The 14,098-nt window shown below is 43.6% G+C and overlaps 1 protein-coding gene across 1 annotated transcript in view; it reads left to right on the forward strand.

Moving 5' to 3' along the window:
• Positions 1–14,098, forward strand: part of LOC126090345 (S-phase kinase-associated protein 2) — a 128,165-nt gene that overhangs the window by 97,664 nt on the left and 16,403 nt on the right. The window contains exon 7 of the mRNA XM_049906980.1: positions 4,665–4,792. Coding sequence (XP_049762937.1) covers positions 4,665–4,792 — 128 coding nt within the window. The remainder of the gene's footprint in view (positions 1–4,664; positions 4,793–14,098) is intronic.

Genomic DNA, 14,098 nt, shown 5'->3' on the forward strand with positions numbered 1-14,098 from the left:
ATACAAGAATATACGTATGCGTCCCTTATAGAGAGGAGGGTACACTATGTGTCAATAAGACTATTTAGGTACCCTTTACTGTGACATCTTTCCTTCATTCCACTACTGGTGAGGTGCAATGTAAACAATGTCAAAACAATAGCTTAAATTAGTGCAAGTTACTAATTTTTCTACAAAAAAGAATTTTCGGTGTATTCAAATCCAGATAACCAGAAAAAACAAAATCAAAGCAGCAGAAAACACTCCAAAGGAGAGGGGGCGGGGGCAAGGTGTCAGCAACCTTCAAGGCACAGACAATGTGCCAGAAACAAGCAGTGGTCCAGCCGTGCATACTCTACACTTGTTCGGAAAGGACTGTACGGGCAGTATGTAAAATTTACACATGCACATTCAGCAAGGGTGCTGATAATCAAGCCATTGAGTACCCTAAAACTAGAATTGTCTTCATTCATCCATCTTCTCCTCCTCCTCCTCCTCCTCGTCCATCATCATCGTATCTTGTCGCACAGGAATAGGGCACAGTTATCCATGGTAATAAGGTATTTTCAAGATTGAACTTATCGATGCGTTCAACCAGTACCAATTCTACTGTACGATATTTTGAGAACTGCAGTTTGCACAGTATTTGGTCTGTATGAATTTACCTGAATGCCATCTGGGCTTCTTGGCAAAGCACAAACCCTTCAGCTATTCATGGATGTACATTTAGCATTCTGCTATATGTATGTTGATGGCATCTACACTCATGATGTCGCAAGGGTCTCTAAACTCATTTTGAGTATGCATGTGGTGGGCATGGAGCCCCAAGCCATTGCTGTACTTCCTTCCTGTGCTGCAGTCTCTCTCTCTTACTGTATTTGTACTCAGGCATAGTCTCTTAGTATAGGTTCCCTGTTGTAAACTAAGCTTGTTCGAAGGACATACATTGTGGCCTGTACAGCACTCTTGGATTTTACACATTTGTCTTCCACAACTTCAGAGCCAAAACCAAATATTTGACATTGAATGCTCAGATACTCTGCATTTGTTTCCAGTCTGTCTTTCTAAACAGGACAATTTTCCGAACTTATTTAACATTCCTTGTTAAAACTGTAGTCACTGGTGTTATAACTGCTGTTTAATCCCTGTTTCTTTTCTCTTTAACTATTTTGAAAATTTTAAATTTTTTAGTTACTCTGAAGTCATACTAGAAGTCTCCAATATTTGCGCTGCTGCCGAAAATGAATTACTGCACAACGTTCCAGTTTATCAGTTGATTGTGTCATTTTGTTTTGGTTCTTTCAGCCGCATGCTGTGGTACTGTGGCATGAGGATTTCAGTGGTTAGCAGGAATGGAAACATCTGCCTGCAAACAAACAAAAATTACCTAACTTTGTTTGAGGTGATTACTAGAGCTAACTACACCTAGTACTCTAACCTGAGTAGCAGCTTCTGTTTTGTAGTGTACATCTGACTTCTTGCACGGAGCCCTACAGTTGTACAGCCAATATCTGAGTTTAAGATGACTACATTGGAAACTGTCATAGAATTGTCTGAGCCTGCTTGACTGCAAACCAGAGGATCACAATTGAGTACAATACTGCGAAAGGGAGTCATGCTTCTACCATCTATGTGAGGCTAGGTGTCTTGTCTAATTCAGTCAGCAGTTCAAACTATCAGGATGGTCTCAGAGCCGAGGCAGTGACCATAAGCTTTCTTGCCAAGGTCTTTCTTCAGAGTCTAAATTATTTACAATTGACAAACTGTCATGCTTGATGTACAAATCAACAAATTACTCCGTCAGGGATATGACTTTCTCAAGTCAACCCATGAAATGAGATCATCCCTTAACAAAATTCTCCCCACACCACCCAGAGTTGCCTTTCGTCGCCCCCCTAACCTCTGTAACATCCTTGTTAAACCCTACAATATTCCCAGACTACCTTCTCTACCCAGCGGTTCCTACCCCTGTAACCGACCCCGCTGCAAAACCTGCCCCATGCATCCCCCCCACAACCACCTACTCCAGCTGCGCTACTGGTAAAACATACACAACTCAAGGCAGGGCCACGTGTGAAACTACACATGTCATTTATGAACTGACATGCCTGCACTGCACAGCCTTTTACATCGGTATGACAACAACTAAACTGGCTGAGCGCATGAACGGGCACAGACGAACTGTCCGCCTAGGAGATGCCAAATACCCAGTAGCGGAGCATGCCCTCCAGCATAATTCTAGGGACCTAGGAACCTGCTACACTGTATGTGCCATTTGGCTTCTCCAACCCAACACCAGTCCCTCTGAACTGCGGAGACGGGAACTTGCACTCCAACACATCCTTTCATCCCGCCATCCCCCTGGACTGAACCTATGTTAAACAACCTCACTCCCATTTACTCTTCAGTCTTCTCCTCTTTCCCTTTCCTCTTTAGCCATTCATGCATCTTTTCATCCTACATAGTTGTGTTTATCTTTATACTATATACCTCTTTACTTCTGTATGCATCCTCTTTGGTTTGAAGCTGACACAGTACTTACAGAAGAATATCTTTGGCTTCCCTCTGACAACCATGCCTCCATCCTTGCTACACTCCTTGTTTTCCTTTCCTTGTTGCTTCATAACCTGGGTTGTGAGTAACTGAATCTACTTTCCCTTCTTTCCTTTCTTTCCTTTCTTTCCCCTCTCTCCTCCCTGATGAAGGAACATTTGTTCCGAAAGCTAGGAACGTAAATTTTCGGTTCTGTTTTTTTATCCAATCTATTGGCTGTACTGAGCTGAGGTAAGTACTGGCCAGCCCCTCTATCTCTTTGTTAGTATTTGTTTCAAATCTTTATATGAGATCTTCCATTAATCATTTAGAAATATTAGACATGTCTATCATCCCAGCAACTTTCCTGTATATTGCTGATTTTATGGAGATAATTTTGGCCTGGTCTGGAAATTGTCTGGTGTGATAGCCCTTGAGTGGATCAGAAACTGTCCATCACATACTAGTGGAGTGGTGCAGTTTGGTGGCCTTCAATGAAGATTGTCAGACTCCTTGTCACTAAATTGCAATACAGTAACCATAGCCACTGCATTTATGATATTCTGAGAACTCTGTGTATCATTTTATTGACGTAGCTTTGCCAGTCTATTATCTGTAGGTTACAAATGAAGTATGTGCCAATTTTAATTTGATGACAGGAACATGTTCTGTAAGTAGTGTTACCATCACCCGACCAGCATGGTTGGCTGAGTTGGTGCTGAATCAGGAACTTCCTTATGCAGATTAAAACAGGCTGGAATACGTGGTGGTCTTTTGCAGTCTGTTGTCCATTCCTCCAGGTAATGTGGTTTCACATACCAGCTGAATCACTTTGAATTAGTTTTCAGTGTCTGTAGCATTACTACTGCAGTGAAAAAGCAGCCATTTTTTCTCAAATTTCACTCAGTGCTGAAATAATGAGATGAAACAAAATACAATGGTTGCTGTATGTCTGCCACATTTTTCTAAATGATAAATACTCGGTGACTGAAAATCACAGATTGGTATTTGTAGACAAAAGCTGATGTTAAAGCTTTCAAACCTGATGATTGGGGAGGGACTCTTTTATTTCCATATCCTAAAACACCTTCCCGACTGGATGAGGCATAGTAAATGGGAAAGCAAATCAAAGTTAGCTTTTGTTTTTGGGTTCCACTCAGTTACTGAGTAGGGTAGCTCAGTTTTAGCACACTGGACTCGCATTCGGAAGGACAACAGTTCAAACCCAGGTCCAGCCATCCTGATTTAGGTTTTCCGTGACTTCCCTAAATTGCTTAAGACAAGTGCTAGGATGGTATCTTAGAAGGTTATGGCCGCCTTCTTTCTCCATCCTTCCCTAATCAGAGCATGTGCTCCATCTCTAATGACCTCGTTGCCGATGGGATGTTAAACACTAATCTCCTCCTCCTCTTCTTGGTTACGTCTTAGTAAATAAGCAGTTTATACCTTTGTTTCTAGTTTGCAGTGCAGCTGCTTTATCTAACAAGAGTTGCTGCTCATAATGTGTAACTGTAGTTTGATCACATACTTCCATGTCAATCTTCTGGACTTCATCACCAGAGCTGTATATATTCTTTTATACGAAAAAAAGTTGTTTCTTTGACACTAAATTTCACAATTAAATTTCTGTACCAATTGTAATCTAACATTGGATGTATTTGTCAATATGTAAGGTGCATTAATACCTTCAAACAAAGCTGAGATGTTATTTCACAGTTAAGTAGCTTTCTCTCTTCCAAAAGTTTGTCTAGTTTTCTTTTCAGTATGATTGTTTTGTTGCTATATTTTTTCTTGCAAAATCTGTGTATCTCCAGGATAGGGTGGCAATCCGTGAGATGCTTATTTCCACGTCCTACAGATATTTCTTCTTGCTAAAACCCCATGGCCGCTGTCTCATGCTGAAGATGTGCATTGTTCCTCAATATAGCTCTCCATATGCACAACAAAATAAGATAATGCAAGATAGCTGAATCTTGATATTGCATGTCTTATCCTAAGTTGCTATTTTCTTAATACATAAATTACTGTTGTATCATTCATTGGTGACATGTAGGGATACACCTCACTTCCCTAGAGTGATGTGTAATTCTACAAGTTTTGTTGCTTTTGTAGATGTCACATTTTAATATTAAGACTTTCTTTGCTTGCCATAGATTATCATCACTGAATCTGGCCTGGACTAATCTCAGTAAAGGTGCACTAGAAATGTTGTGTTCTAAAGTACCAAAATCACTCCAAAGACTGAATATAAGTGGCTGCAAAAAAACAATGGAGGACAAAAGTAAGTGATTAACCTTGTAGAGCTTTGGTATTAATATTGTTGTAGTAAAAAACTAATACTATTTATTTAGAGCAGTGGTTCTCAAATTTTTTGAACTTCGGGTGCATTCAAAAGGCCACAAATAATTGTGGGTGCACTACAGACACATTTCTGAGGAATATTTTACAACAGTCAATACAGGAAAAAATACTGTGATAAAATAACAATTAAGGTATTTATTTTGAATTTTCCGCTGATACTACAGAAAATACAACTTATGTCAATAAAAACCACGCAATTATCACAATATGAACAAATAATTTTTGTATAAAAAATGAGTCATGAAGCACAATTTTTACCCAAATGTGACTGTAGAGTGCATTTTGCCTCCTGCCCTGCAAAGACAAAAGGCAAGAGAAACTATTAAGTGAAGCATATTGAAATGAAATAATGCAATAAAACTAAAGATTAATTCAGACTATAGAGAAAAGTAATAATGCAATACAAATGAAACGTACCTTACATCTACTCTTTCTAGTGATCATGAGAAACGTGGGCCTGATATGTCCTCGTAATTTCTTCAAGGGTTGGAGATATATTTTAAAGACAAACTCTCATTTCCTCATCAATACATTCAAGAGTTACTCTTTTTTTTACATTTAATTGTGGTGAGGGCAGAAAATCCCAATTCACATAAATATGACATTGAAAATTGAAGTAAAATGTTGAAAGACTTTTTAGATATTGACACACAGTATTCTTTTATAGAAATCCAAAAGGCTTCAAGAGACAATTCCTTGAGCTTAATCATCAGTCCATAGTCAGTAGATATAGCTGCCAGTTCTTCACCTGTTAAGCCAAAATCACCTGAAGTTTTCATGAATGAATTTCGAATCCAATTGTACTGTTCAGTGTTGAGGGATGAAAAATATGAGCTCAGTTTCTCCTCTAAACTTATTAAATGATCTACTGCTATTGGAAGTATATCATTTATGCACATGCTTGTTACCAATGGGAACATTTCCAACAACTTTTCTCTTCCATATTTGTAGTTTTCTGTGAAATGCTTTAATTTTGTTGAATGTGAGGATATTTTCTTCTTTCCCTTGCATGCTAGTGTTCAAAATATTGAACTGCTGAAATGTCGGCCAAATACTGCACAAAGGCAGTCAAAAATTCACTCTGAAGGAGGTTTCAAAAATGTAAATGTTCCAGATCTTCGAAAATCACGAAGTCCTTGTTGTAGCTCATGCACACAGGTAAGTACTTCCCCCTCAACAACCACCTGACTTCTATGTGTAAAAGCAATCATCTCCGTTCCAACTCCATGTCGATACAAAGTTTTTCGAATAAACTGATTTTGACAGGTTTTGTTTTAATAAAGTTTACCATCTGAACAACTTGGTCGAAGACATCTGTTTTCTTCCATTGATTTTGCTTTTAACACCTACGTATGAAGAAAGCAGTGAGTTACGATAACACCTTCATTTTGTTTTTTTTTTTTTTTTTTTACAAAAGTAGTGAGGCATTTAACACAGCCTACCATTGAAGGGGGTGCCATCTGTACAAATGACTACACATGACTTCCATGTTAACTGCCACTTATTAAGATGATCATTTAAAATGTTGAAAACCACCTTACCTTTAGTAGACATATTTAATTCTTTGCAAAAAGAAACTGATTTACTATTTGATCTTGATTAATGAAATGGACAAATGCTAAGAATTGATTGGTTGGTAATATCTGTTGATTCATAAACTTGCCATGCAAAGTTTGAGTGCTTGAGTTTATTACTGCATACAGTTTTCTCAATATCAGTAGATATTTCTATAATATGCCTGTGAACTGTATCATTCGACAAAAGAATCTTGCTTTTCATAGCTGCTTCATTTCCTAGCATCGTCATGACCATTTGTTTACAAGCAGGCAAAATAAGTGACTCACCTATAGTATGAGCTTTCACACTATTTGCTATTAGTTCAGAGCCTTGGTAGGAAGTGATCAGATCTTTATCAGAAACTGACATTACACTTTTGAAAACAATTTGCTCCTTTGTTTGCTGTTCAGACAAGCTCTTGAAATACATTATGGGCTTACCTTGCAAATGTCAGTGCATTGTTTTAAAGTGCTTGCTCAGTTTACTAGGAAACAGATTCATTTGCCCACATACTAAGCATTGTGGGAAAGGATAATCTTCACTCACAGTCAAAGTGAAACCATGACTTAAGTAGCTTTCATTATACTTATGAGTAGCCTGCTATTTTGCACTTAGTGTGTCACTTCCAGAATCGGATTCTTCGATGGCATGCTTGTTTTTTCACTTTTCTGTCTGCCTCAGACATATATGCATAATCGTTAAAGCCAGGTTTGTTGAGAAGAGAACACTCAATGAAAGCAAATTCTGAGAACATGGAAGTCCAAGTAAAATGACGGATCAAAATACAAGAAACAGAATATCACTGATGATAGCTCTTGCAATAGACTGTATTAGATTGAATTGTGGCTGCCTGACATGACCCTTTGCTGTTGCTACTCATCATAAATGAGTTGCAAAAAGGAACAATGAAAACCAATCCCTCCAACCAAAGACAATCTAATCCTAACATTGAATCCTGCTTCTCCCAGTTTGTACCTCCTCCTCACCATCCTTTCTCAGCTTCCTTCCTAAGAACACGAACAGTTCAGCAGAAGAAAGAACAGCCACAAAACTGATCCTCACCTAATTATCTTACTTGCAGACAAAGGTTCCACCAGGCAGTGACTGCCTGGCAGAAGGCCTGTACCAGTTGTCTGACTCATCCACCTATAAATTCTGCCATAGTGGTCCCACCTCAGAAGTCCAACATAACCTCCAATCCCTGCTTCAAGCTTTAGATCCTTCCCAGAACCTCCCCTTCCAGGAATCATTTCCCTCCATCCCCCCTCCCTGCGGGTGTGGGGGCTAGAATAGGCCTGAGGTGTCCCTGTATGTCGTAAGAGGTGACTAAAGGAGTCTCTTACTTTTTGGCCCTGTAAGTTCCGGTCCCATATTGTGGTTTGACTTGCCACTTTCCAAATTCTACAGAAGTGTGGGCCATATGAGGAAGGACACCTCAAGTGGTGAATGGATTATCCATAGTGTCATTAGATTCGACCTCCTGAACATCTTCTCATGGCTTTGCATCTCCCCTTGCAATTCAACTATCTGGGCAAGGACACTTTCCGGGGTATGTCATCTACTTCCGTTGTCTCCTGTCCTCTTTTTCCACCATGACTATTGGATTTCTCTTCACCCAATATCCAGCACAGTAGCCAGTTTGTTGCGGTGGGGCTGTCGTGTACCCATTTGGTGGTAGCCCCCTGACAACACAGGGATCCCACTGCTGATGCCTGAGCTGTAAACTCCCTATGTACGCCAAGGAGTAGATGCCTGTCTTCCTGGGACATCAGGACTCCAGGCAACAGCCATAAAGCCAGGTAGCCTTTGCTGTGGCTGGGTGCCGCTCGTAAGGAGAGCCCCTGATTTTAGGGGGTGGCATCAGGGCAGATGACCTGCAATGAAGTGGACTAAGTCATCTCTTGCTGGTGATCGTACAGCACCAGCAGTCTCTAACAAGGGCAAGATCGAGTACAATGCTGACAGATATGACCCTAAATCGTTTCCCTCACTTGCTACTCCATGGGAGGAACGTAGGGCTACAGAAAAAGTGTGTCATATTCGCCTCAGTATTTAGTCTGTAGCAGAATGGGCAGGGACTGCTTTCTACCTATGAAGTCTCAGTTTTTTGTTGAAAAATCTTGAGGATAAGTTTGAGGAAGTGACAGTGCTGTCAAAGATGACAAGTGGTGCAGCATTCCCAGCCCAATCCCTGGCGTTACTCGCTTATGACCGGTTGGGTGACATTCCTGTTTGTCACTCCCCATGAAAGCCTCAACATGGTCCAGGGGGTCATTTTTCATTGCAACTTCCACGTGCAGTCTGATGATGAGCTCCACACCAATCTAGAACGGTGGGGTGTTCATTTCATTCGACGCGTTTATAGGGGACCCAAAGACAACAGGGTTGCTACCGGTGCCTTCATCTTGGCCTTTGAGGTCAAGGTGATGGTTTACCACTGTGATGTTAAACCATACGTCCCTCCCCCTATACGGAGCTTTAAGTGCTGGAAGTTCGGGCAATTGTCTTCCCGCTGCACTTTCAATGCCACACGTCAAGACTGCGGACATCCACTGCATCCAGATACTCCCTGTGCCCCTACTCCCACTTGTGTCAACTGCAGAGAGCAGCACTCCCCCTCCTCACCAGACTACACAGTACTCCAAAAGGAGTGGAAAATTGTGGAGTGAAAGACCGTGGACCGGTTGACTTACCAAAAGGCTAAATGTAAATTTGTACGATTATATCCCATTTGGTTGACAACCACATACGCTGCAGCTACATTACCATCACAGTTACCAATTGTATCTCACACTGTGCCACGAACAGTGGGCCCTCTGGGCCTCCAGAATACATCTTCCCCTTGGAGGTAGGGGGAAAATCTCCTCCTGTTGCTCCCAAAGTACATACTTAGGGAGCAAATCCCCCCCCCCCCCTCCCCCAAGCACAGGGGACATTGGTCCCTCCTCTCCAGCCGGAGAAGCAACAGCCTCCTCTGCCTCCTCTCATGTGGAAGGGGTCCCTTGGGACCCTCTCTCCCAAGGTCTCCACTAATGCCACAGCGGACACTCGCCTGTGGCTAAAGGAGCCAAAAGCTGCTAGACAAAGAGCTTCACAATCCTCCTCGGTGCCTGAAGCTACTCCAGATAAGTCCTCTCAGTGAGCACCTAAAGAGAAGTGAGAGGGCAAGCAAGCAAACAAACAAAGAAGTCTGCTAAGAAAAAGGATCCTCCGGTGGTGGCACCGCCGCCACCACCACCTACCAATTCTGCACCTGCAGATCAGGTGGAGATATCAGCATCCCCTGACGACCTGGGTCTCACTGATTCCTCATCCACAATAGGAATGGATACAAATACTCAGTCGGTGGCAGCAGGTAACACTGAGGTGTAACCTGCCTCTTTGCATGCTTCATGCCTTACCAGTCTCAAGATATCATCCTTCAGTGGAATTGCTGTGGTTTTTTCGGCCACCTGACTGCGCTACGGCAACTGTTAAGCTTCACACCTGCTTTCTGCATTGCCCTCCAGGAAACCTGGTTCCTGGCAATGCAGACCCCTGCCCTTTGCGGCTATAGCGGATGTTAAAAGAACTATAGTGACTATAATAGTGTGTCAGGTGGAGTTTGCATTTATGTCCTAAACTCAGTCTGTAGTGAACCTGTGCTCCTTCAAACACCTCTCAGAATGACGACGATGCAGGAAATAACTGTCTGCTATGTATATCTTCCTCCAGATGGTGCACTACCCCTGAATGCAATGGTTGCACTGATTCGTCAACTCCCTAAACCTTTCCTACATTTGGGAGATTTTAATGCCCATAACCCCTCTTGGGGTGGCACTGTGCGTACTGGCCGAGGTAGACATGTCAAAACTTTACTGTCTAGTTCGACCTCTGCCTCTTAAATACTGGGTCCTCCACACATTTCAGTGTGGCTCATGGTAGTTATTACTCTGCCATTGATTTATCCCTCTGCAGCCCAGGACTTCACCAGTCTGTCCACTGGAGAGCCCATGATGACTAGTGTGGTAGACCATTTCCTGTCACTCCCCCAGCGCCATTCCCCTGGACATATACCAGGATGGGCTTTAAACAAGGCAGACTGGGATGCTTTCACCTGTGCTGTCACAGTTGAATCTCCCCCACATGGTATCATCGATGTGGTAGTCGAGCAGGTCTCTAGAATGATCATTCCTGCGGCGGCAGACACGCACCCTTGTTTAGTGTGCCTCCAGCGAAAATCGGTACCTTGGTGGTTGCTGGAAATCGCTGAAGCCATTAAAGAGCATCGGCAAGCCCTACAGTGACATAAGCAACACCCTTCCTTATAGCACCTAATAGCTTTTAAATAGCTCTGTGCACACGTTGGCCAACTTATAAAAAGACTGAAACAGGAGTGTTGGGAGAGGTATGACTCTGCCATTGGCTGCTGTACATCACCTTCCCAAGTCTGGACAAAGATCAGACGTGTTTGTGGGTACCAGACCCCGACAGGTGTTACTGGCATTAACTTCAATGACATGTTATCTACCGACACAAACGCAATTGCCGAGCACTTTGCTGAGCACTATGCTCGAGCCTCCACATCAGAATTATCCCCCAGCATTTCGCACCCTCAAACAGGGGATGGAAAGGAAAGCCCTCTCGTTCACTGAACATCAGAGTGAACCCTATAATGCTCCATTTACAGAGTGGGAGCTCCTCAGTGTCCTTGCACATTGCCCTTACACAGCTCCTGGGCTGGATCAGATCCAATCAGATGATAAAACATCGCTCGTCCGACTAAAAGTGACATCTCCTAGTAGTCATCTTCAACCGGATGGTGTCTTTCCATCGCAATGGCAGGAGAGCACCATTCTTCCAGTGCTCAAACCCGGTAAAAACCCATATGATGTGGATAGCTATTGGCACATCAGCCTCACCAACATTCTTTGTAAGCTGTTAAAATGTATGGTAAGTCAGTGATTGGGTTGGGCCCTGGAGTCACGTGGCCTACTGTCTCAATGCCAGGGTGGTTTCTGCCAGGGTCGCTCTACCATTGATAATCTAGTTTCCTTCAAGTCTGCCATCCAAACAGCCTTTTCCAGGCGTCAGCACCTGGTTGCTGTCTCTTTTGATTTACGAAAAGCTTAAGAAACGACCTGGTGACGTCATATCCTTGCCACATTATATGAGTGTGGTCTCCGGGGCCCGCTCCCGATTTTTATCAAAAATTTCCTATCGCTCCGTACTTCCCATGTCAAAGTTGGTGCCTCCCATAGTTGCCTCCATATCCAGGTGAATGGGGTCCTGCAGGGCTCTGTAGCGAATGTATCTTTATTTTTAGTAGCCATTAATGGTCTATCAGAAGCTGTCAGGCTGTTGGTCTCATCTTCTGTGTATGCAGACAACTTCTGCATCTTGTACTGCTCCTCCAGTACTGGTGTTGCCGAGCGGTGCCTACAGGGAGCCATCCACAAGGCAGCCATGGGCTCTAGCCCACAGCTTCCAGTTTTCAGCCATGAAGTCGTGTATCATGCACTGCTGTCAGTGTCATACCGTTCATCTGGACCCAGAACTTTACCTTAATGACGGTCCACTCATGGTAGTAGAGACCAATAGATTCTTAGGACTGATTTTCGATACCCGATTGACGTGGCTTCCTCATCTTTGTCAGCTGAAGTGGAAGTACTGGCAGCACCTCAATGCCCTCTGTTGCTGCAGCTCTACAGAGCTCTTGTTAAATTCCGCCTTGACTGTGGGAGTCTGGTTTATGTTTCAGTAGTGCTCTCAGCACTGAATTTACTTGACCCAGTGCACGACTGTGGTGATAGGCTAGAGACTGGAGCTTTTAGGATGAGTTTGGTGACCAGCGTCCTGGTGGAGGCCGGAGTCCCTCCACTGAAGGTTAGGTGTGCACAACTGCTCACTAGTTACATTGCACACGTTCATAATTCTCCTGAGCATCCGCAGTGGTTCATCTTCTGCGTTGGACGCCCAGGTCAGGGCTTAAGATAGCAGTTCGCGTCCGATCTCTCTTGTCCGAAGTGGAGTCCTTGCCTTTACCACCTATACTAGAGGTCCATTCACATACACCTCCATGGTGTACACCTAGGTCGTAGCTTCACCTGGACCTTTCGCATCAGTTAAACCCGCAGCTCTTTGCTGTCCCTTCCTCTCAATTCTTGACGTGTACCGCGACCATGAAGTGGTTTACACTGACGGCTCAATGACTGTTGGTCACGTTGGCTTCGCGTATGTTCATGGAGGACATATTGAGCAGCACTCCTTGCCACTGCAGAGCTGGCGGCCATTTCTCGTGCTCTTGAGCACATCCACTCATGTCCTCGCGAGTCGTTTCTCCTCTGTACTGACTCCTTGAGCAGCCTGCAAGCTATTGACCAGTGCTACCCCCGCCACTTTGCTAGCGACCATCCAGGAGTCCATCTATGCCCTGGAACAGTCCAGTGTGGTGTTTTTGTGGTCCTCAGGCCACGCCGGAATCCCAGGAAATGAAATTGACGACAGGCTAGCCAAACAGGGTACGTGGAAACTGCTTCTGGAGATCGACATCGCTGTAACTGACGTGTGATCATTATTACGCCACAACGTTTTTCCAGCTTTGGGAGACTGAATGGCATAATCTCGGTACGCACAAGAAACTGCGTGCCCTTAAGGAGACTATGAATGTGTGGAAGACCTCCATGCGGGCCTCTCACAGGGACTCTGTGGTTCTCTGCTGGCTCCGCATTTGCCATACATGGCTACCTCTTCCGACACTGACACATCTCGGTGTCACTGTGGCTCACATATGACTCTTGTCCACATCTTGCTGGACTGTCCACTTTTAGCTGTTCTGCAGCAGGCTTTCAACCTTCCCAGCACCCTACCTTTGGTGTTCGGTGACAATGCCTCAACAGCAGACTTAGTTTCAAGTTTTATCCGTGCGGGAGGGTTTTTATTGTACCATCTAAGGGTAAGCATTTAGCCAACTCTCCAAGGTAGCCACCCTCCCTCCATTTTAACTCTATCGCACTTTCTTTGCATCAGTTTGTCTTGGTGGTCATCTTTTCCCTACATGTGTTCATCTCAGCTTGTCTTTTTGGGGTGGACATTCTAATGTGTTGCAGAGTGGCTGGCTCACTGGCTCATCCTCTTTTTATTATTGTGATCAGTTAGCCCATACCTTCTGCTCTACATGGTTTTAATACCTTCTTCTACTTTTCCTTGTGGTCCATGTTTCCCCCTTTTTTTTTTTTGTTTGTTCCATTTGTTTGGTGTTGGGTGTTTTTTGTACCTTGAGCCTTGCTTGTGTCAGGAAAAAGGGACTGATGTCCCTGTACTTTGATCCCTTTGTACCCTCAACCAACCAACCAACCAACCAACCAACCAACCTGCTCACCCTCATGAAATGCGTGTGCCCCCTGCCGCGCGCGCGCACGCACGGCACTGAAAGAATGTTGGCCCTCGTTGACCAGTGCCTCAAGCAAATTGCCTTATATCTAGCCTCCCATGTCAATGATATCAACCACTTTCTTCACTGAATCTTCACCATCCCCAACCCTTTACCTCCTGGATTCAGACTCATCTTGTTGATGCCTTTTCCTTACACACCAACATCCCTTATGTCCATGATCTTGCTATTATTGAACACTACCTCTTCCAGTGTCTTTCAGACCCCAAACCCGCCATCACATTCCTCATATGCCTT

The sequence above is a fragment of the Schistocerca cancellata genome, chromosome 1 (genome assembly GCF_023864275.1).
Source record: "Schistocerca cancellata isolate TAMUIC-IGC-003103 chromosome 1, iqSchCanc2.1, whole genome shotgun sequence".
NCBI lineage: Eukaryota > Metazoa > Arthropoda > Insecta > Orthoptera > Acrididae > Schistocerca > Schistocerca cancellata.